Source organism: Cheilinus undulatus, linkage group 21 (genome assembly GCF_018320785.1).
Source record: "Cheilinus undulatus linkage group 21, ASM1832078v1, whole genome shotgun sequence".
NCBI classification, from domain to species: Eukaryota; Metazoa; Chordata; class Actinopteri; order Labriformes; family Labridae; genus Cheilinus; species Cheilinus undulatus.
Window position 1 is genome coordinate 34,725,180 of NC_054885.1, and position 25,269 is coordinate 34,750,448.

At 41.9% G+C, this 25,269-nt stretch overlaps 1 protein-coding gene across 1 annotated transcript in view; it reads right to left on the minus strand.

Moving 5' to 3' along the window:
• LOC121503949 (retinoic acid-induced protein 1) overlaps nucleotides 1–24,743 on the minus strand; it is a 79,119-nt gene extending 54,376 nt beyond the window's left edge. Inside the window, 1 exon segment of the mRNA XM_041778571.1 lies at nucleotides 24,683–24,743. Within this exon segment, the coding sequence (XP_041634505.1) occupies nucleotides 24,683–24,743 (61 nt within the window).
• Between the last annotated feature and the right edge of the window lie 526 nt (nucleotides 24,744–25,269).

Sequence of the window (25,269 nt, forward strand, 5' to 3'; positions counted from 1 at the left end):
AAAAACACAAACAGCCACCAACCTGCCTGGGTGGTTGGATGAGACCTGATTCGAGGATATGGGACAATTTTGAATATGAAATGGTCATGTGAAGGCCATCATTTCTGTCTCTGATTGAGCTCCTTTTCCTGCACATTGATAGACAGAAAACTGTTGACATGGCATGCTCTATACAACATGAAACAGTGTGTTTAGTTTTTCATATGTTTTTGCAAATGAGGTATGTGTGGCCAGGGATTAGGCCTAAGACTTTAGATGCTAAACCCTTGCACATTTTCAATGCTCAGCGACAGGTAAAAAAGGAGCAGAGGCAGACCTTAAGCTTGCACACTGCTACAACTTCCATCCATCCTTTGCCTTATCTCAGCCCTTTATTCCTAATTCTTATCCTTCACATGATCAAAACTGATCAGTTGTAAATAAAAAGCTAAACCTCTCAGCAGTTTGTTCAAACCCAACCCCTTGTTTTTGCACCAGGCTGGATACGGGTTAATATCAGCAGTCTAAATGTGCATGTTTATGGTTGTGAATGGTACTTCAGAGCTTTCATAGACAGCCTTTCATTTTTGCACATCTGCACTGATTTCATTTTCAACACCGAAAATCGCTGCTTTCTTTCGACTCCTCAAGAAGTCTATGAAAGATCACTGTGTCTATGTTAATTCCACTAAAAACATGCCAAGTTTATTACTAAACAGAAAAATAAACCCAGAAATGCAGAGTGCATTACTCCTTGCAGTATTGAACAGCTTTATGGTGTTTAAGGCTGCACTTTTCCTTTAATCCACACACAGGTGGAGAGTGCTGAAGGACATCAAGCGAATTAGCCATCGTGGAGGTCCCATTTTGTAGATTAACTGCTGCTTCTGCTTCTCCAATATCCCAGGATGAAATTATTGAGTAAATACTGCAGTGCTAATGCAGGGCCGGGGAGCTGAGCATACGCTGTGTGGTGAACACTTTTATCTTAACTACCCTACGATACCAGCGAGTGCACATATTTTAAGCACGGCTGGTGCCGATGGGAATTAAAACCTCTAAACTCTGAGCACGTTAGTGCCTCGCTCTGTCATCCGTGCAGTTAAGTCTCACGCTGGAACAAAAGATGGAGCCACTCCATCCGGTTTCTGTCAAAACTGTTCTGGCTAAAGTGAAGGGTGTCTCTAAAGTGCACATTACCCCCAGCTGGGGGTGAGATCTCAGCGGGGGAACATCTGGGGACAATCAAGGATATGCCCGTCATGCAAGGTTGGCGCTGTGTGTTTTCCTGTGTGCGTAGGTGCGTCTGTCCTGTCTGTCAGTGTGTGTGCAATGCCCGCCATGCGTGACTAGACAGAGTCAGGTGTTCTAGGAGGGGTATTGGCACGACGACGCGTCCATATGCTGCTGACGGAGTAGCAAGCACAGGGAGGTTAGAGCAAACGGGGAGGGATCTGCACCATGCCTGTGGTGCGTGACTTCATCCCTCCTGCAGGCGGAGGGGGCACTGGGACTGTGGGGGGATAACGGACTTAGAGAGTGTGAAGAGAAGCAGCTGGATGCAGAGGAGGGAGAGTAAAAGACCTGGTGGATGCAGGATCGAAAGGATCAAAAGTAGGAGAAGGGAGAGAACTAAAATGAACTAGCCAAATTCTTTAAGTGGTATTTTTCATACTATTCTTACAACCTTTCAGTGAAGGCTATGCACAAAAAAAAGACTTTTTTTTTGTCTGATCAGGAATCTGTTTGCTCTTATTTGAAGACCACATAGCCCCTGTGAGGCATGGTGAATTGATTTGGGCATCCCTGTATAAACCAAATCACTTCATATTTATGTATGGGTGATAAGTTGTGATGCACCACTCCAGACCCAATATTACATATCTGTTCATACCCAGAGATACATGCACAGGGGAGACCATGCAGGCCCTGTCTAACTGGGATTCAAACCAGAAACACTCTCGCTGTATGACAGGGGCACCAACCATGGAGCCAACTTAAAGCTCTCCATTAGAATTAGCAAGTCACTAGTTTCCATCTGAAGTCCCACAAAATACTAACACAAGACATGCAATGCAAGCCAACACTGGAAGGATAACACATCCAGCTTCACTCCTGAAGGGAAATCCATTTCTTTTTAGAAAGCTGGGTCTTTTTGCTCAACACAGTTCTAACAGACAACCTGAGCCCACTGCTGGTCACTTATGATATCTGTTGCCCTGTGGTAAAAATCACTGTTTTGTAAAGTGCTGGGATCATGCCTATTTATGTAGAGAAGTTTTGATGATGACTGCAGCATGAACGTTCACCTAAAGCTTTAAGATTTTTGCATTATGGAGGTTGGAATCATCATTTCCGATGCATTTCAGTGAGTCTGGAAATCTCAACACTGATTGGCTTTTGCAGCTCAGTGGCTGCTAGAATTCCTGCTGGATTCTAATTTTTCCGTAGAGATGGAGAAATGAAGTCAGAAAGTGTTTTTATCTGTTTATGTGTTTGTGAATGTCTGGGGAACTGTGGGGTTAAAACGTTGCCAGAAGGCAGCCTGGTCAGTGACAGCTCTGTGGACCCATGTGAACAAAAACACACGGAGCCACACAAACACATTCCTGATGGGCAGATATGAGACTGTAACTAGATCGTTACGTGTGCTTGTTGCTGCCACCGGAGTTCCAGACGTGAGCGTGTGCATCTGCACGTTCAAGTCCACTCACATCCACACACAGGCAGCAAAGCGTGAAAAACAAATAATGCCATTACCTCCTTCATTGTCCCCCAGCAGGAGGCTCACACAAATAACTGCTCAGCACAAACACTCTAAGAGGAGTGGGGATTCTGTTTCACCTCTGATGACGGCAAACAGGTGATAGTTGGTGGTTTGACATTGAGGGGAGGTGATTATGTTTACCAAGGTCTCAATTATGCAACCTTCTATCCATCCATCCATCATTTAAAGTCCTGCTCCACCCAGCACCTAGCAACTAACCTGCAGCCAATTAGTGCCAAGCCATCCCTGTTTCCTTGGCAACACGGCACATGCCTCTTAATGTATATCTATTTAGGGACCCACGCACTTAATGGCGTTTCTGCCGTTTAGCACGAACGTGTCGGACAGTCAGGCCACAGAGCAGCATTTCAACATCAGAAATCACCACAACACTGATTCTGAGACATTAGTACACTGATAATAAACAAAGCTGAGGAGATTGGCTGCAATTTCTAATCAGAGCAACAGGGTTGGATTTTTATAAAAAAAGAAGTGTTGGGCTGCTTCTCGCTACAAAACTGTGAGCTGCTCATCTTCCAGCGAAAGCAGAGCTGCAGAATTCATAGTTTCTCACAATGGCAGATGGTGGAAGGAGAGAAAGGCCGATGATAAAATCCCTTCCAAGATGTTTATCCTTTTCAGTAAAACGAAAGAGAAAACAAATGCATATGGAGGCAGGGGGAGGAGGGGTGAGTAGCCACGTCTTCTTTGTGGCAGGACGGCAGTGTGGTTTGGAGGAAAATATAGACACTGTTTTTAAAAACAGTGTTTTTATGAGCGCTGGAAAGGCACGAGACAGGGTACAGGTGATATTTATTATGACATTCTAACTACTCATGCCACAATTAAGAATGTAAATACAAAAACGTGATCTGTACATTGCAATCAGTGTTTGTCGTCATCAATCTGATCACCTTTAGTTAATACCCTAATGTCTGTATATGCAGTGTAGTTATAGGCTAATTGCAAGCTAGCAACAAGCAAAGCAGTATTGTGAGTCAAATTACCTCGTCTGCAGCTGCTGGTATGGGTCAGTCATCCTTGTCCTCCACCTTAAACAGCTGTGGTAAAACCCTCCATATCTTTCAGTAAGTACCACAAGTAAGAATAGTGATCAAGTGTTAAAAAGCTGAAATTGGCAGGATAAAAGCTAGTGAGGTAACTAGACAAGGTGACATACCATGAGATTATTACATCTATAAGGCTCTAACCTGGGAGTAAATTATGCATAGACCTGTTTTAGAAGTAGAGTTTAGTAGTAGCTTTCGCCAAAGCTAACAAAGCTATGCTAACAACATGGTTCATGTTGCTATGTAAACTAATGCAGCTAAGTTAGCTTTAGCAACGTGAGCTTCAGCCAACATATCGGCGTAGCATACGTAGCTAACATTGGCCTCGTAGATTTGTTAGGAGCTGGGTGAGCTTTAGCTTTGTTTAGCTTAAGCTAAAGCTAAAAAAGCTACAATAGCTACATAGTTGATGTTGCCATGTAAACTGTTGTAGCTAGGTTAGCTTTAGCAACATGAGCTTTAGTTAACTTAGCTTATGTAGGTAACTTTAGCTTTGTAGATTTGTTAGTATACATAGCCATGATTTAAGAGAGTTTAATCTTTGGCTAAATTAGCTACATAGCTCTGTTATCTATGAAGCTTACACAGCTAATAGAGCTACATAAGCTACATTTGCTATGTTAGAATGTTTTCATGGAGGATGAGCTGCTTTTTCCTGTAAGCAGACTGTTTACTCTGCTTTATTAAATGTTTTGTAATCAGGTTTTGCATGTCAGGTTTTTAACTTTTCTGAACTTATGGTATCCGAACCCTTACCTTAACCCTCAACCTGACTGAAAGTTTAATCTGATTATATTTTGAAGGTTTTAGCATGCATTTCCTTTCTGACAGATGTGGCAGCTCACAGTAACCTCTCTTGGTTTACGTACTGCTCTATTGTACCAAGTTGGTAAAAGCGAGTTGTTACTGAGTAAGGATGACTTTTGGGCTCCTTTTTCTGTCTACACTGCCACCTGTAGGAGGTCCCAGGACACTACTAGGTATGTAGATCAGCCAACAGTTAAACCACCTGCTGTATCAAAACACTAAATATGACAGGTATTGTTTGGGCCAGTTTCATTTATGGATGATCTCTTTTGCTCTCAGCAGCAGAAACCATGAGCGGGGCATCCCTAGTTTTGATAGATGACTATCATTTGGGGGCTCAAAATGCTGCAGAAGTGTTTTCTTGCATGTTAAGAGGCAGCCAGAAATCTCAATGACAGATTGGATCCTGGGAGGGTTAAACCTCCTGCATCACTTCCCCGTGTACCCTTTCTCTATCCTCCATTGCCCCTTCCTTTCATCCTGTCCTCCCCTGTTCTACAAGCCCATTTCTTCTCCTTCTCCTCGCCCATTCCCTACCTGTCTCATTTGCATAGGATGCCTTATTTGCATACATATGAGCTAAAGAGAAAAGGGATTTGTGTGCAGGAGGAGAGGAAGAGGAGAGGGTGAGATACGCAGGCAGGTGGCGGCTGATGAAAAGAAATGAAAAAGAGCTCTTTCATGAGGAAACTGCGACCGCAACCTTTCTGTCTCTCTCTCTCTCTGTTTCCACCCTCCCTCTTTCAAATCTGTTCTCGCCCTTTAGGTCACACCTTGGAGAGCTCCCGCAAAGGCCCCATTAACGCAGCGTGTCTGGCAGAGAGAGTAAGGAAGGTAAACCAGAACAGATAGCTGATAAAAGCTCGGACACAACGAGGACCAAAAGGGAGAAAGCAACAGAGACAAAAGAACAGAGAAAACAGAGCAAAGGAGCTTGTACACATCGCCCATCGTCCCTTGCAGCCGGGCTCTGTGTTGTTGTGGCGGTGTTGTTGCTGTGGTGGCGATGGATGGTTGCCTCAGCAAAGCAAAACTGATTGGCTGTGAAGTGAAAGCACCCCCCTCTTCTTTCTCTTTCCCTCTAGGAAGGACGGCACAGGACCCTCCCCCTTAAACCATGCACACATAAACACTAGCACACATTAAATATGTACGAAGACACAGAGGAGACACAAACTCATCTCACGCATCTTCATGTCCTGAATTCATCTTCCACATTAGAAGTATGCAGAGATGAAACCACACTCACTCTGAACCATAGGGAAGACTGGGGCATGATGAGCACGTTTTCACTTTTGTTGTCCCCATGGTCAGGGTTCAACGTTGATCCAAGTCAGGGGGTAAACTAAACACCTAGGTTTAAACCTTGGAATAAATGTATTACCCAGTAGATTTGCAGTTCTAAGCATGTCAGAGCAAAACACCAGTGAGTTGCAAGACCACCGAACAATCAAAACAATCAATATTGTCATCGAAGTTGCAGGGTCACCAAGTCATAACCAAAAAAACAACAGAGCAGAAAGTCAGACATCTCTCTTGTTTTTAGCTGCATAAAAACTTGCATGGCCTGCAACATTTCAACAGTCAAATTACCATTTATCTTTCTGAGCCGTTTTACCATTTCATGAAAAATAAAAGCAACACACTTAAGTATCAACGGCGCCGTGTTTACTGTTGTGTAGCATCCCCTCTTCTCTAAACAACAGTTTGTAAACATCTGGGATGTGAAGAGATAAGTTGCTGTGGAACATATGTTGCTTTAAGCCCTCTTTTCAGCATTGATGGTGCCTTTCCAGGTGTGTAAGCTGCCCGTGCCACAGGCACTAATGCAACCCCATACCAACAGAGATGATAACAAGCTGGATGATCCCTCTCCTGTTGAGTCTGCAGGACACAGCATCAATGGTTTTAAAAAATAAAATGTAAAATTTTGATTGACCACAGAACAGTTTTCAATTTTCCCTCAGTCTATTTTAAATGAGCTTTGGCCAATCTTACAGACCATTCATCTAAGACGCTGCATATCTTAACGTATTTCCAGTAAATTAAACTTTACTCATAAACAAACTCTGGCAGTTGCATTTAAGTAAGAAACACATCCAAACATTAAAGACAAGGAAATATTTTGCAAACAAAACAGAGAAAAAGACAGAGACGTCTTATCAAGGGTTGAAGTAGTTACACAAATGATGGCTTTAGCTTCGTGAGTGTGAGCTAAAGCTAACATAGCTATGCTAGCTAAGTAATTAATTTTCTATATAAGCCAATGTGGCTAAGTTAGCTTTAGCAACGTGAGCTTTAGCAAACATAGCTAAACCTAACTTAGCTACGCAGATATGTAGAGTATGTAGCTGCTTTGTGAGTTTAGCTTTGGGTAAATTACCTACGTAGCTCAATTACCTATGTAGCTTATGCAGGTAACTGAGCTATTAAGCTACTCTGGCTGCCTTGGAATGTTTTCATGGAGGAAAAGCTTTTTTCCTGTAAGTTAACTGTTTACTCGGCTTTATCAAACATTTTGTAATCAGGTTTTGCAGGCCAGGTTTTTGACATTTTATTTTTTGTATCCTAACCCTTAGCCTAACCATAACTGAAGTTTAAGTGTGTTTTTCCATTCTGAGATATAAGACATCTGAGATGAACGGTCTGCAGCTAGACTTTCTTGTTTTCTCTGCATTTGTGGATTGCTCTTTGAACTGTTGACAGACAGTGATTTCTGGAAGTGTTCCTGAGCCTATGCAGTGATTTCCATCACAGGATCATGCCTGTTTTTAATGCAGTGCAGTCTAAGTGCACAAAGTTCCAATACTGACCTTTGACCTTGTCCTTTGGGCACAGAGATTTCTCCAGATTCTCTGACTCTTTTGATGATATTATGGGTGTAGATGGGGGGATATTCAAAGTCTTTGCAATTTCTCCTTGGGAACATTTTTCTAAATTTGTTCCACAATCTCGAGACAGTTTTTTTTCCCCAAAAGTTAATTAACCTCCATTCATCTTTACTTCTGAGAGACTCTGCCTATCTAAAATGCTCCTTTTATACCCGGTCATTTTCCTGACCTGTTGACAATTAACCTAATTAGTTGCAAAATGCTCTTCCAGCTGTTTTTCATAAGCACCACTTACTTTTCAAGCCTTTTGTTATGCTGTCCCTACTTTTATTTTAGATGTGTTGCTGCAAATGAACTAATATTTTTCATGAAACTTTCAACATCTGTTATGAATAAAATATGGGTTTATGGGATTTGCAAACATTGCATTCTGTTTCTATTTACATTTTCCACGGTGCCCCAACTTTTTTGGAAATGAGGATGTTCTTTATTTACTGCTTCTCCCATGTGCTTCTTTTCAACAAAGCAAGATAAAAATGATGGATACTTCCTGAATTCATGTTCACATGACTAAACCTATGCACAGTTACCCACTGGCTCATCTTACCCCACTCTCCCCTATGGTTTAATTTGGCAAACCCATTCTCACTTGGCAGCTCCTATAATATTCACAACCTCCATCCCCCCTCCTCGTCTCCACATCAGGCCAGCCCAGATGCATCCCATACAATCTGTCCCTGATTGCACACTCTCCCTAAACACACACCACACAGACTCACACATAAACAGGCATATTTATCCTGCTCCAGCTCGCTAATTGCATGTGTCTAATAACCTGGTGCAGATAGAAAACAGAGCTCTCTAGTCTCTTGTCTCTGTGGACACAGTCCAGACGTGAGGCAACTGCTCAAACTGGGGATCTGAAAGGCAGCGAGAGATTGGCGGAGAGCAGACGTAGACATTTGTGTGGGTCTGTTTATGTGTGCGTTCGTCCTCTAGTCTTTGTTTGATCTTTCCGTCCAGGCCTGAAACGCTGCAGCGCACCAGGAATAATAACTTTCATACCTGCATGCGCAACCACCCACACACGATGAGAAAGGATGCATGCACAGACACAGAAACACACTTTCCCCTGCTGACAGCACTCTTTCTGTGTGTATGATTGCGTCTGAGCGTGCACGCACTCATGCAATCACTCATGCATGAGCCATCTCCTGTGTATCATCAGGACCGGCTGGAGAGGACGGGGCAGAGGGAGGGAGGGTGAAAACGGGGAGAAAGTGATGAAAGGGGGCGGGGGGGTAAGGAGGAGGAGTGGAGATGAAAGCATGAAGGGGGGAGGAGGAGGAGCGTGGCGCGAGGGTAAAAGGGCAAAGGGAGAGATATGAGAGGGAGAATGGGGGAAGAGGGGAAACAAAGGGGGAGGGGATGAGCTGAATTGGGTTGAGGGGGAGAGGGACGGACAGATGTGCTGACTGCTGATTGGACGGAAAAAGAGGAAAGAGAGACGCATGGAGAGAGAGGGGGAGCCTGTCACCTCCAGTCAGCGGCTATTAGCGGCAGCAGCAGCTCTGAGACGCCATCGCTCATTCTGCTCCGGCAGCGCTGGCACAATTAGACACACATGCACACACCTTCACGCACAGACTCATCCATCCGTCTTTTTCTTTCAGATGTGTGTGCGACTAATTGAGAGAGTGTGTGCATCAGGCTGTGTCTGAGCTCTGTGTTTTCTTTCTCGCAGCTAGGGCTGGGACGATATGCTCGGTCTCGATATGATTTATCACGATACTTGGGTGCCATTTGGTTTACATTGTGATCTTTTAAAGTATCATGATTGGACATTTTCAACTGTTGCAATTTTCTTTCCTTCAGAAACCAAAACCACCGTTAAATCATGGAATAAAAGAGAGAATGAAGCAACAATAACAAAAAGCAAGCACACACACACCAATGTCAGCCTGTCTCATCAGCGTGCGCTTTTTCATCGTCTGTTTTTTTTATGCTTAAAAAGGTGAAAGTGGCAACAAGGGTTAAAAATGGCAATTCAAAGAAACAAAAACTGAAAAATGAAGTGACAATATTGAGTTAAGAAAGGCAAAAAGGATCAAAAATAGGTGGAAATATGGTGAAAAGTGGTTAAAAAGTGGCACAAAAGGTTTCAAATAGGCAAACTGTGATAAAAGCAGCAAAAATGGGTTAAGACAGACAAAAAGGAGTAAAAAGAAAAGGGCTGAAAAGCTGTTAATAAATGGCAAAAATTATATAAAGGTGTCAAAAATGGGCCAAAAAAAGCATTTACAGAGAGCAAAAGTGGGAAAATGTGTAGCTTAAGTAATGAAAAGAAATAGAAACAGTCGAAATGGTTAAATATAGGGTGAGAAGTGGTTAAAAAGTTGAAAACATTGATTCCAATAGGCAAATAATGGAAACAAAATGGGAATAAAAGAGGTTAAAAGTGGCACAAATTGGTTTGAGGTTTCAAAATGGGCAAAAAGTGGAAAAGATGGCAGCTAAAGCAGTGAAAAATGGTTAAAACATAGCAAAAATAGCTTTGTGGCAAAAATTGATACAGAGAGACAGGGTCAAAAATCGGCAGAAATATGGTGAAAAGCGGTTAAAAAGTGGAGAAAAGTGAGTTCATATAGGCAAAATGGGGTACAAATGGGCTAAGACACTGTTAAAAAGTGGCAAAAATTGTTTTCAGGGTTCAAAAATAGGCAAAAGCAGCATAAATGAGTGAAAATTGGCCTCAGTGGGTTACAGAGGAAAATCAAGCAGCTAAAGTAAAGAAAGGAGGTTAAAACATGACCAAAATGGTTTAAAAGTTTTAAAAATGGGATAAAAAAAGCAAAAATGAAGACAGAAAGGGTCTAAAATTGGTGTAAATAGGAAAAGTGGCAAAAAGCAGTTAGAAATGTGACAAAAATTGGTAGAAGGTGTCAAATAAGGGTAGAAAAGGGCAAAATTGGCAGCTAATGTAGTTTAAAAATGGTTAAAGCAAAAAAAAAGGGTTTAAAGTAGGGTTACAGCATTATTGGTATGATATCTGTCCCGGCAGATATTAGCTTAAAAACTGAATTACATATTATCAGCATATATGAAAATTCAGACAATATTTAAAACTGATATTGTGGCTATAAAAGTCTGCCTATATCAGCTGTAAATGTGCCTACAGACAAACCAGTTAGTGGAGTTTTAGTCTGGACCAACAGACCTACGTCAGCTGAAGTGGTTTTCTTTATTCATTCTTATTCCTTACACTTTAAAGTCTGTTTGAAGGGCTGACATTCTAGGTCTAAACTACATTTAGATACTGGAATCAATATCAATATCTGCTCAAAAATGTTTGGAAATATCAGGATATGGGATATCGACAAAAATCCAATATCATGCAGTTAAAAGTGGCAAACAGTTGTTAAGTGGAAAAAAGGTGGAAACAGTGATGAAAAGGGGTTAAAAAGTGACATGAATAAGTCATTTTAACATCAGAACCCGATTATAGCTCGACACACTTTTAGCTCCAAAATGAAGTAACTGTTAGTCAGGGTGCTAGCACGAATGCTACTTCATAGCAAGTGTTAGCCAACCATGACTGATGCTCTTTGCTGCTAACCTAATAACTAACTTCAAACACATACTTTCAGTGGATATGACATCACCATAATCAATGATTCAAAAAATGAAAGCCGCGGTATTTTAGTGAATCTATCCTTTGTCCCACCCTTAGCTCTGCCCTGTTTGTTTTATAGAGAGACTTAGCGACTGTCCTTGTGTTTGATCTGCTCGTGCATGTGCGTCTGTGCGTCTGTCTGTGTGTATTTCTGCCACTGAGGGCCCCGTGCCCAGGCCTGAGAGTGTGTGATAGAGTCCATGCCAACTTGAGCTGCATGCCACAGTCTCCACGCCTGCACCCGTGTCCTGCCACTGCCAACGCCACCCTCCTCCTACTCCTCCTCCTTCTCCTTCCCTGTTTCTCTCCTCGCTCTGCATCAGCCTGCTAGCCTCCCTCCCTCTCTGTCATCCTTTTTTTTTCCAGTTTTTATCTCTCCTCTCACGCTCTCTTTCCTTCTATTTTGGCTAAATTGCTCAGTCTTTAGCTCCGTCTCCCTAGCGTGGTGTTTTTTTTTCATCTTTTTTTCCTCTCATTTAATGCCTGCGACCACTCTGCCCAGCCCTTGCATGCCCACATCTTTTTTATAGTTGAAGCTCTACCTGCCCTCCTCTAATTTCTCACTTCCCTGTTGTCACCGTTCGTCTTTTTGAAATCCACATGCAGTCACAATAGAGCTCAACGGTGAAAATCTCTTTCATTTTCTCCATAGCAGGTCTGATTATTATGCCATAACTATCCGAGGTACACTAAATAAGAGCTGCCAAAGAGTGAAATAATGGGATATGCTTCTGCTGAAGACACACGTTTGGGCGATATAAATCTCATTTTAAGAAATGCATGCTTCATTCTAGGGACGATTAGCTGGCTTAACAGTTACACACCTGTGCAGAGGGAGTTTAATCATTTCAGACTTACATTCCCAGGTCAACACTCTGTCTAAACTTTAACACAGCTGCCCTCCACTAGTAGGCACTGTAGCTCTGCCATGCTGCCATAATGCTCCATAACCCAAATAAAGACAACAGTGAACTGACAGCACTGATTGCATCCTGCAGGAACAATCCTACAGTGAAGTTTAGCACTATTTTGATCTAGAAGATGAGGATAAAGTTGTGCAGATGCTGTGCCACGTATACAAAAATATAACCAAAGCATTGAGTAACAACTTCAACCTGCAAAAGGACCAAAATTACATAGTTTATCCAGTGCCACCGTGATCCCATCTTGAAAAAATAGATTTTGACTGCTTCCTGAGTGTTTTCTGAAATGTACGCTCCACAGCCAAGGGGCTCACTGTCAAATTAATCACAAAATATGACAAATAGAGATCAGATGGGCTGCTAAACTCTGCCCATCTCCACTGTTTACTTCTTGTTTTCTATTAGGACTCTGTTCAACAAAAACAGGACTCAATCAATAAGGTCTATTTACCAACCAGTAAACCAGCGTTTTGGTTTCATTGATGAATTTCACATAATGAGAGGAAAAAAGCTGGTAATAGTGCTTATCCTGGTTTGGGGTATGAGCTACCTGCAATACAATCTATGATCACCTTCAGCAATCAGGATGGACACTTTTAACAGCTTTTCTCCCTTATTAGGAGAAATTCATCAATGAAACATAAACATCAGTTTACTCTATTTAACCTTTATTTAACCTTTATTTAAACAGGTTTGTCCCATTGAGATCAAAGATCTCTTTTTCTAGGGAGACCTGACAAAGAATGGCAGCAATACACAGTTTCAACAACACATGTGCTCAAACTCACAACAATACACAATAAATATAAACAACAGTAATAAAACAATCATCAGTTAAAACAGTGGCATTCAGAGGGTTTGAATTCAAGAGTTTTCACTACAGATTTAAAGACATTCAGAGAAAATTAGTTTTGCAGTTTAAATTCAGTCTGCAGATTATTCCACGCAAAAGGAGCAGCAAACCTTAAAGCCTTCTTTCCCAGCTCAGTTTGGACTTTCGGAACAACAAACTGCACAAAATCAAACAAATGCCAAGTGGTGCAATCCATCCTTCAAGATCAACAGAGAGGAAAGGTAGTCTGGGATTTTGCCAAGAATGGCTTAATAAATGAATACATACCCATGTCCAAGACAATGTGTACTCAAAGAAGTCCAGTTGACTTTAGAATATAAAGTACAATGATAAATCAGTCCGTCTGTTGCGGAATCCATGGGAATAATATTAACAGAGTCCTCAATTCACAGCAAGAAGTAAGCCATGGGGCCAACCAGCAGGCCTGGTTCCTACTCGACCTGGAAATACAGAGTTGGGACCCAGTGCTACAAAGGTCACCCTGGGTGAGTGAACTCGCCAACCGACCTTGGTTTGTCAGGGCCGATATGGATACCAATTATTAGTAGTACATGGTGCTGATAACCGATATTTGGAACTGGTATGCATTCATATGATTTACAAAATGTTCTTAATGTGGCAAAAGTAAAATTGCATGATTAAAAATAAGGTGAATAAACAATTAAGCCCTAGATATATCAGCATTAGAAATGGCCCAAAGCAACACAATAGAAGCAAGAAAACAGGAAGTGATGTCATACGCTCACTGTGTCAGTGTCACCCAGGTCTGAGTGTTGATTGGCTGCTGCTCATGTGACATTAAGCCAATCAGATTGTGTTGTATACAGGACTTTTCTTGGAACTGTGGAGAGTGAAAAATAAATCAAGATGGGAAGACAAGCTTTGCAGTAGATATCCGGCCATATATCAGCCTTAGTAATCTCTTGACCCCTACGGGTCGATGGCAGCTTCCAGTAGCAGTTTCCTTTGCATTATGTAGCAGTCTTCCCAGAACATTCAGCATTTTCATGATGAAGACAAACAAGTAAAATCTGACAGTGGCTCCACCATGACAGCCTCAGACACATTCTGTTGCAGCTGTAAAATTAAGCATTTCTTGGGGTGCAGAGGGCTTAGGCCTAGCTGTAAGGTCATGACCCATGTACACAGGGGGGCCCAAGTTCAAGTTTGGCCTGTGGCTCCTTTCCCTAGTCTAGAATCCCAGTTTCAGGATATCGATCAGCCTCTTTTGTAAATAAAAGGCATAAATATAAAAGTTTTTAGTGTGCATTTTTTTGTTTTTATTTTTATCTTAGTCTAGGTTTTACCTTTTAATACCTATTTATAATGTTTTTTTCATGTCAAAGTGTCCTGTCTTACTATCTTCTACTTACATCAGACTGAGTTGCATTCATAATTCTGCTGTTTACTGTGCTCACAATGACACTCAAGACATTCATTTATTTATTCATTAAGGAATAAACAAATAAATCCTCTATTTTTTGAAAACTGTTGGGAATGTTTCAGGTTATGTGAGACATAAATACAAATATTTCGGTGCAAAAATTCAGCATCTTCTAGCCTTAGATTATACAGTTGTGCATAAGTTACAAGCATGTACTAAGGATTCATCACACCGCCAGATGTGCCACAGCCCGGGCTGAAGAGAGCGAGAGGGCTGGAGTCAAGCTCGACATGTGTCACTTGGCAGCCAAGGTCAAGCTCGATGGCATCTCTTTTCACACCTGGTATTATGCCCAGAGACTACCGGCGGTTTTTGGGTACTTTTGACATCCACAGCACGAACAGGGGGTCATGGCACCCTTCTACATGCTACCCTAGGCCATGCTTACTCACCACATCCACTCCTTACTCCACCCTAAAGGTGTGGATTTTGCTATTTTTTTCAACATAATATTTTCTCATGCTCCTGGTAAAACGCAAGGACAACCAGAGCACGACCAGGGTTGTGTCAATCCTCAGGCACGCCTCACTTCAGCCTCAGTTTTTGGCCCAAAGGTTCTGCACAGTATGGTACATCTAGATGCATTTGTGATTTACCTTTACCAAGTTTGAAAATATTTGCAGTTTATTCGCAGTTTTAGGGAAAAGAACTACACTACCCACAATCCTAGAGTGGCAGTGGCATCTCGAACTGGTGGAGGCTGCTGTTACTATAAAACTTTGGCAGTCGACTCTTCATGGCGACACTCCTTCCACTCTGTGTGCAACATATGAAGCACTGAACACAAACTAAAATACGTTATGACATTATTAATGCTTTGATGAAGATACATGGAGAAAGACAGTCCGTCTTTGCATTTATTCCTTATGTTTATGCATGCTGATGTGGACCTATGAGTCTAAAATTAAGTTTAAAAAAGGTATACAGGAGAAAGAAGAGCTAAAGGAATTGCAATGGATTGTGGGATGTGTATATATACTTTTCTTTAACACATATCCACCTTTTCCCCTTGAATTTTCTTTCTGCCGTTCACTCTCCTATCATACTTTCACCTCCTCTACCTCCTTGTTTTTTCCATTGCACAGTCAGCCACTAGTGGCAGCTGTTTCCCACCTGCCATTCCATTCACAACCCCTTTCCCGCCCCTCCATCCTTCTCCTTTCTCTCATTTTTACCTCTTTCTATCTCTGAGACGTCTCTATTCACAGCCCTCCATCCCTCTCATCAGAGTTCTCATTATCCAACTCCCTTCCTTCCTCTCCTTCCCTCTCCTCCCCGTGTCTCCTCCATCACCTGCTTCTCAGCGGTTATTCTCCTCATTTCCATACCGCTCAGCAGCCTGCAGGCCTGGCTGGCTCATAACTTCGCCTACTGAGGGAGAAAACACGCACATACACACCGATTCAGGAAGAAACGCACCTTCAAACTCGCACATCCCTGCTTCCAGAAACATGCAGGTCAACGAAGATAAGCACATGAAGAATTCATGTGTTTTCCCTTTCATGCACTGATACAAACACTAAATCCAGGGTATAATGAGATTGTGCTTCTCCAGTATTCTTCTCTGCATCTCAAATTTGCTTACAATCCTTATTTTTTATGCAATAAAACCCATTTTAGTTGCAAATTAGACACTGCTAAGTCCTTAAAACCATTTGCCGCTTTTTTATTTATCCACTCTCTCCAGTTTTGGCACTGCATGTTCTGTATTACAGCATCGTTTTATGTACACAGAGAACTATTAATTGAGTGAATGAGGCCTATTTTCCCTGCACAGCGAGTGAGACAGAGCTGAGGGATCTGCTGCTAAAATGCAGAGGCTGATAAAAATTAGAGCTCACTGGATGGATGAGCTTTGGGCTGCTGACCGCTGCCTTTTTTAGGCCAGTGAGCCGGCATTGAGCTCATTAAGCTTGAAGGTGGAGGGGGTCTGCCTTGTTAGAGTCTAATATATTTGTTTGTTTGATAATGCAGCTGCGCTTTTTTGTGGGTTTGCATGAGTGAGATCCTGCAGCGGTGCATTAAAGTATAAGGATGTTACACAAGGCACCGGCAAGAAAAAGAAAGAAACCTGCTTATTAGGCCACCACTGAGTTTGTGTGATTCATAGAGAGAGAGAGAGAGACGTGATGCTTAGAGTCAGAGAGAGAGGTGCAGGAGAGGAAAAGAAAAAGATGGATTGAGCAGTGAACTAGGGCGGCCCAGGATCAGGCGGCATGCTGGATGGCTGTCTGCTGTCCTGAGGGAAAGGCCTAGCTTGTTATTTTAAGGAGGGTGACTCTCTTTGCTCACCTCGTGGAGAAAAAATAAGGACGCACACATATACGAGTTACTTCTGTGCAAATGAAGCTGACAATATATAGCTCACAAGGTAACACAGGTCTATCTGTTTCAGGTAATGAGCTATCACAACCTGGAGATGACTGACGAGGACTTCTTACTGTAAGTAAGTGGATATTGCTCTCTGTAAATCAAAGGAAGCAAAACTAGGTGCAATTTATTCAGGCACTGTACAGATCCCTGTGTAAAAAAGTGCATATGGATTTTAAATGTAAAGCAAAAGAGCAGTCTCCTACATATATTTTGAGAATATATCGGCGTCTAAATCAATATCATGACAACAAAAATAGAAGTGGAGGCTCCAAGTGTTAGGGAATTTTTTTGTTTTTATCTACTGAAAAAACAGCATACAAAAAGAACTTTTGATTCTGACTTTCTAAGGCTGCCCAATGATGGCAAAAATCATTATTATGATAATTTGACATTCAACACAATTTCTTAATGATTTTACGTCTGCATGACATGCATTCATTAAGCTAAACAGTTTGAAAAACAACCAATAAATGTAGCCTAGCGTTAGTTCATGCAGGACATGTTAGTCATATCCCCAGCTGTGATCAGCTGACAGCCAGCTGATCCTAACCATCGCCTCCCAGCTCCCACAGCCAATCACAGCTCTTTCTCTCAACATAGCAGTGTATTTAAATATGACATACTTCTCATTAATCCCTGCTTGCATTGATACTGATGCACCATGCTGCCGCTTGCAAAGCCTAACCTCCTCCACCCCAGCCTCCTCCTTTATAGCATAAAGCTTGTTGCACCCTTCATATTCATGCTACTATGGATTAATTGATTTTGAACTAATTTTACTAACTGTATTTTATATGGAATGTCATAACTGTATCTATCCTATCCATGAGGTCCCTAGAAAGTCAAAGCATGCTGCTTGGCTAACCTAGGAAGCATCTTTTGAGCAGATCCTTCTTTGGACAGTAAATCTGTACATTGATTTTGCAATCAAATGGTTAAATGTATGAAGAGTGTACCTGTCTCAAATGGGAATAAATGTTTGAAAAATAATAAATAATGACATACAAAAACAATAAATACTTAAAATGAATTACTTTCATGGCTAAAATACCACATTGAACACAAAAACATTTGCCACATGACAAAGCTTTTGGATAAAACAAGCGTACCAGCATGTGGTGCAATAATCTTTTAATTACCTTGATTTAATGATTGCATGAAGCCAAATCTGTGATTGAGATTGCATTGCCCAGCACTATTTTGTTCATCATCTTCGTCCTAAATAACATCGAAATTTAAGTAAGTACAAATTGCTGAGACAATCACTGCACACAGCCTGATTCGATTGAAAACTCGCCGCCATTTTTGTGTATTACAAACTTCACAGCTCTCAACGTGCTGGGATACTGGGTGCATGGCAGCTGTGACTCAGACATGTCACAGCTTGGTTTTAATATTAGAGAGCATGTCAGGACTTTTAGACTGCCTGTGTGAGTGCTATGCCTCACGCATGGAGAATCTAGAGAATAGAGGGCTTGCCTTTACTTTAAGCAGGTCATTTGCATGTCCGGGCCAAAATAGACAGGAAAATTATAAATAGAGTATATATTATAAATAGAATATTACCACTGTTTTAGCAGATATGTATGACCACATAGGTAGAATATGTCTGGAACAGTTCGGTTTAAAACAGCTGTTCAACTAAGATCTTACTGTTTCCACATTGGTAGAATATTTCACAGGGAAGATGAACACAGCAAAGTTACACTTCTGGATGGATTTTAAGATGCCAAAATCATATCAAATATAAAAATAAAAGATACCTTAGACTTTCTTTGTGCAAATATTTAAAATGTGTCCTTCCTTCCTCATCTGGTGAGCTGATATAAAGCGAAGCCATTCCCGGTGCGTGCTGTTTCATAAGCATGGAATCAGCCCGTGTGCCTTTGTGGGGGTGTCTGCGTTTGATGACGTGTCTGAGTTTGTGTATGTGTGAGAGAGAGCGAGTAGTGGCTGTGCAGCTTTGTGGCTTAGCGTCTGTGACATTTGACATACTACAGTGCCTGCAGTGTCGACTCTGCAGGACTGGGGCTTCTCTCCGCTAACATGGCAGCACGCCTCGGCTTGCACTCGTCTCCTCACATCTCGTCACATCATAAGTCGTGTCATCGCGCCGCATTTCCTCCCTCTTATTCTGATATTCCCCTTTCATCGTTTTCCCCATTGTCTTGTTGTTTCCACTCTCGCTAGTCAGGTGCCTCTTCATCTTTCTGTCCTTTTCACTTTCTCTCAAGTGCCTCGATTGTTGTCATCGTTTTAGTCTGCCTCTTCACCGCTCTTTATCTTTTTTTCTAAGCCTTTTTCCCTTTTATTTTTCCTCCCATCTCATTTCCTCTCCGTCTTTTCTCCTCTACACCCCTTTTGTGTCTCTCATCTCTTCTTTCTCTCTTCTTTTGTCTAACTTTCTGCTCTCATTTCCTTCCCTCTCTCCCTTTTGTGTGTTTTTATCTCCCATCCCTCCCATTTTTCAGCCTCTGGGTCTGTTCGAAAAGTCCAAAAAAATTACTTCCTAAGTCCTTTTCTATCCACTTTTCCTTGACCTGATGGAAAACATCACAGGGTCAGAGAAAGGTGAGGAAAAGCAGATGTTATATGTATTTACTAAATAAAACTACAATTTACCATCGATAGACTACAAAAGATGCATCTATCGTCCAGTAAATTCTCCTGTTGAATGCACTTAATGACATGTGAACACCTTGGTGATACAAGGCCAATAAAAACGTATTTACCTTCTTAGATGTTTTACACTTTTTATTGCAATTTTACTCCATTCTTCTGTGTAAAACTGCTCAAGCTCTGTCAGGTTGCACAGAGATCAAGTATGCCCTTTTCAAGTCCAGCCACAAGTTTTCTCTGTGTGCTTCAGTTCATTGTCTTACTGGAAAATATATCTACCAAGCCTTAGTTCTTTCGCAGGCTGAATAAGCTTGTCCTATATTTTGCCACATTAATTTTACTCTCTACCTGTACAAGCCTTCCAAGGCTGAGAAGCATCCCCACAGCATGATGATGCCACCACTGTGGCTTCACAGTGTGGATGGTTGTGGTGATGTGCGATGTTTGGTATCTGCCAAATATAGTGTCTTGCCAAATATATCTATCATGATTGATTTATAAAATCAATAATAGGCTAAAACATCCAAGGGGGAGAATACCTTTTATAGACACTGTGTATGAGCTCATTTAAGTTTTATGGACATCTCAAGACAACTAATGTCTGACAACACATGGGGGGTTATACAAGTCTTAATTCCAACTTTTTCAACATGTCATCCTCTCGACAGAGGAGAGGCAGCAGCAGTGGGAGGCTCATCTTACTGCGCTGCAGGTCTGAGAGGTTCAGGAGATCTTTTGTCCCCACAGCCATCAGGCTGTATAATTCCCTGGTCAAGGGCAATGGCTCTTAACTGGACTGTTGGCTGCCACTCCCACTGATGGACTGTATTGTGTGTTTTATTGTATATTCTTTTTCTGTGTTGCATTGTATTTTATATACTTATTTATTATGCGAGCTATTGGATACCCGAATTTCCCCGAGGGGATAAATAAAGTATCTATCTATCTATCTATCTATCTATCTATCTATCTATCTATCTAAACCTATGATTGATGATTTTTTTCACTTTGAATAAAGTTGCAAACAGAATTGTGGAGCAGGGGTCACCAGCCAGTTGATTGTGATCTACTAGCAGCTCAGTCAGAATCACTCTGACAAGAAAACATGGGATTTGCAGTTATAAATATCCTTCTCCTTATTAGCAGTTATTAATTAGCACTTTCTGCCTATTTTGTATTTTGTGTTGTGGCTGTTCCGGGATCCCCCTACCCTTCTACAAGCATCAAGCAGGAACAGCACACCTTCCTGATCTTCCTGTGCCTACAGGGAAAGCCTGAGGCAGGGTGAGAAGCAGGAAAAAACCCAGAGCAGAGCAGGCATCAGTGATGACATCAGATGCAGGATAAAGCAGGAGCTGGGGTGGTGGAGGGTTGCATAAATTGGCTAGAGAAGCGGGCTAAAGCAGCTTAAAAAGGCCACATGAGTGCAAGTAGCCAATTGAGAAGTGACTCAGCTGGTGGTCAGCTGATCCGGTCTTGCGTAAGATCAGCTGATCTCAGTTAAAAGGCAGCACTTGACCCTGTGCCCTGTCTAAGCTAATGAAATATGCTCAATATGGGATTCAGATCTCTTGTTACTTTCTCCATTCTTTTAGTTTTCAGTATGAGAAAGTTTGTTGAAAACATTTTTAGACTTGCACACATTCTTAATTCCTGGGCTTTTTCATTAGTAGGACATATAAAGCTTTGCTTTATATTAGACAATATAATGTTAAATGCAAATGTGACTTTTGTCACTTTCAAAAAAAGGTTTAAATGCATTTACCACTTGCAGAACCTCTTGCAGAATGTTTATATCAATGTATACATTCAAACTTTTAACAAGGTTTATAATTGAATCATATTATGTATTTTAGCTGTTCTCTTTCAACCTTGATAGATTGAAGACTGTAAAGTATCAGATGTGTTGTCTCCGTGAACTGGACTGGCTGATCTAGTTTTTGCTGTAAATATCAAAGAGGATCTTTGGTACATCCCTATATCATGGCTGACATGCAGATACTTCCAGATCATTTCCCTCAGTCTGAACCTTCCTCGGTAAAAAGGACTATTCAAAAAGACACTTTCTCTCTCTTGTTTTCTTAGCTGCTTTCTCAGCTCACACCAGGCCAATTAGGTAGCATCAGTCTGCTCCTGTTGGCTCAATAAAGCCGAGCAGGTAAGCTGGAGTTCTATTGAGCAGTTGTGTGTTTGCGAGCGGAGGTTTGTTTACAAAGATACCCGTGGAAGCTTCAGCTTATGACTCGTTGTGTGTCTGCACAATCACAGCCACATGTACGCACAAACACATCTGCTCAGCGAGAGGGCCCGTCGTGCACGCTCCCTCGGCCAACAGATAAACAAGTGTGCTCGCATCTCCCGGGAAGTAGCCATGGCAACCGTCTCTCCCTCTCCCTCTCCATCTCTCCTCCGTCTCTTCTCTCCCTCCCTCTCTTTCTCACTGAGCTGCCTGGTTGGCTGCTGGCCGTCCTGGAGGCAAGACAATAGCAGGTTTCAAGGCCAATGTCACTCCTTCCTCCCTTCCTCCTTTCCTGCATCGCCAAACAGGAAAAAAGGGGGGAAAAAACCTCCAGCTTCCTGTATTGATAAATGTGATGTCACATGTTGGGTGACAGCCATGCAGAGCAGCAGAGAGGGAAAAAACAACCATGAATTCAGTGAGATCTTTCCATCCTTCCTCCCTCTTTTCATAAAATGTGGACAACTGCCGTCTTCCCTTTGTAGGGCGCGAGAGGAAAAGGGGATTTCATGCAGGCTAACTAAGCCCCTAATCCTCTGTTTCATGCCGTTCTCCCTGTCTCCCTCTGTTTATGTATATAATTCTGCCTCTGTTTCTGCTGTGCTCAAGTATTGCCTTTACAGTGAGGTGCAGTGATTTTCAGATAGTTACTACCATAAAGGTGCAACAACAGAGTATAAATACTGAATACAGACTTGGATAGAGACTTTTGAAGTAAATTAGATATGCATTAGCAGGAAATGTGCTTTAAGTACCTTTAGTATAATTATGCATGCAGCACAGACCCTACCAGAAATATACAGCTGTATATTAATGGGTTTCTGCTAAGTAATGCTGATGTTTTAAGGCGGCTAGTGAGCATTAGCAAGCTGACTTTATTTACCATGAAGACAAAGTGAAGACAGCACTCAGGATTTACTTGTAGTAAAGAAAATATAGCCTGGTTGTTATATGCCTATGCAAGGTAGCCAAACTGTGAAATTAATGGTGCAGATGCATGCTTTTGTTATAGACTTTGGATTGCAAATCTAGTTATGTATACAGGGCTCAAATTGATGCGTACAATAATGACAAATTATGTCAAGCTGTAGGAAACACTGAAAAATAAATTGATTGCACGTGGTCATATGTGTAACAAACAAAAAAGTTCCTAAGCAGTACAAGGTCACTGCAGCCTCACAACTTGCAAGACCACAATGACCTTTGACCTCCAGAGTCTGATCAGTTTACCTTCAAGTTCTAGTCTAGTGTTATGCCAAGTTTTACAAAAGTCCTTCTTTGCATTCTTGATTTTTTGTGTGCACACAAGGTTTAAGGCCTCAGTGACCTTTGACCTCCAGAGTGCATTTAGTTTCTCCTCAAGTCAAGGTGGACATTTGTAACTTTGCAAAGCAGATTGATTTGCAGTACTGTTGCTCGGCAAATCCATGTTGCCAAGCTCCAATCAATGAAGTTTTTGCTGGACCAAAAGTGGATCGGACCAATCAGCATCATTTGAGTAGAACGAGGCAATAGCTACAGGTGGGGTTTAGTTGTACTGTGAGCCGTTAGCAATGGCTGCCTCTAGTGTAGCAATTAGCTCAGATGTAGCTACAGTGTAGTGGCAGTTTTATCAGAACTGGACCCCATTTCTTTATTAAAGAGCAGATAATAGCACTGAAACATTTTCTTGACAGAAAAGAAGTTTTGCGCTCCTCTGCTGAGCTGTTTTTGCCTGAGTTTTTTCATAGCTATATGTGGGGTTGAACTGTACTGTAAGCTGGTACATACAACTGCTGCTGGTGGAGCATTTAGCTTTGGTGTAGCTGCAGAAAAGTGGCAGTTTAATCAGATCTTGACCACATTTATTTGATAAAACAACAGCATAGAGGCACACTGAAAGCTTCTCTTAGCAAAGATGCTTTTGCACTTCTCCCAAAAGGCTTTGGCATGAATTTTATCCACCAACAAGCTTTACTGTTCAAACACTACTGTAGCACTAGCCTGTATAGCTCAGGTAACACTGGAGCTGCACTCTTGCTACATCATTTCTCTTTGTCACTCCCAAAACAACATGCAATGATCCATACAATGAATATGAAATGTTTAAGGAAAATCCTTCAAAACGTTCTAGAGAGATCACGTTCATGAGAATGTGCTGTCCAATGGCATTGACCTTTGATTTCTGAAATCTAAGCAGTACATTTTTATGGACATTTGTGCAAAGTTTCTTAAGAATATCCCTCAAAGCACTTTCAAGACATCGTATTCACATGGATGGCCTGCAGACGAAAAAAAGAGACGAGCAGCATATTGCCTTTGGCCTCGGCTTTCGCCATCAAAACCTCTGATAAGACACAAACATTTAAGGGATTTAAAAAAACTTGAGCAAGGTAACTAAAACAGAAGGAGCAGAAAGCATTCATCTGAAACACAAATTAGTTTATGATGCAATTAAAATATGGTGCAACTGGTAGCTCTGTTTTTGGTCTCCACCAGCATCAAAGTGAGAATGATGGTGCTAAATTCTCAGCTTTAGGTTCACCACCATCTCAAACTGTGCCTGTCTACTACTGAGAAGAATTTTCTCTGCTAAAACAGCTGCCTCTTGCTGCTGGAAACAACTTTCAAGTTGTGGGTTTCACAACCAAAATACTGAGCTAGAATAAAACATTGATGCTCTGTAGATCAGTGCAAAACCAGAGGGTTGGTTTATAAATGTTTGGGTTCCTCACGGCCAGCAAACATCTTTTAAATCCAAGAAGTTGGGGATTCATTGATAGAGGGGTGGTGCTTCTAAAAGGAGATATAAACTCCATTGCTGCACTGCTCCTTCAGCGTCTTTCACTCCTGTTCTGAATGATGGCCAAAGCCTCAGACAATCATTCTGTCCTGAACGTGTGCAAGACGGCGAGAGAGAGCGAGATGGAGAGAGAGCTGTCAGCCACTCTGGCTAACCATCTAATAGGTTGCCATACTGAACTGACATTTGAAGGCTAGGGGAGCATTAGTCCCAAAATGAAAAAGAGAGATGAGAGCGAGAGCCAGGGAGAGAGATCGGATATGCAGCGAGCGTGCTGTGGAGCCGGCAGCCCTTATCAATGCATCTGTCTATCCATCCGCACCACACGGCCTCATCTCCTCTATGATCTCCACCCACCCCAGTCCTCCGCCTCCTCGCGCCATCCCTCACCCTCTCTCTCTCTCTCTCTCTCTCTCTCTCACCCGTAGAGAAGAGGGGAAGGACAGAGATGAAAGGAGGAAGAAGAAATACAGTCGTGGGCGAGCCAGGGAGGGCTGAGCAAGCGCATGAGACAGGAGGAGGGCGAGAGCAACAGAGCAAAGGGAGAGGAGCCAAGGACAGAGAGAAAGAGAGAGTGTCAGATGTTTAATTTACGTTTTTTCCTACTGAAGAAAGACAGACAGATCAACAGACAGGGAGATGGACAAAGAAAAAGACGGATACATGGCCGGACATGCAGAGAGACAGAAACAGAGAATAGGCAGCTTTCTTACACGTCTTTCCTTGTGACAGCAGCTACTCAGACACTTTTTATCAAATGGATTCAACCTCTCACAGTCCCACTGTCAGTTTATCTTTCGATCCATTTTTAGTTCACTTCCAAAGCTCTACCTTCAATCTATTGTGAAGCATCAGCAGGTTTATTTTAAATTCCTGCAGAAAATAAAAGAACCTGCTCTGTTGCATTGG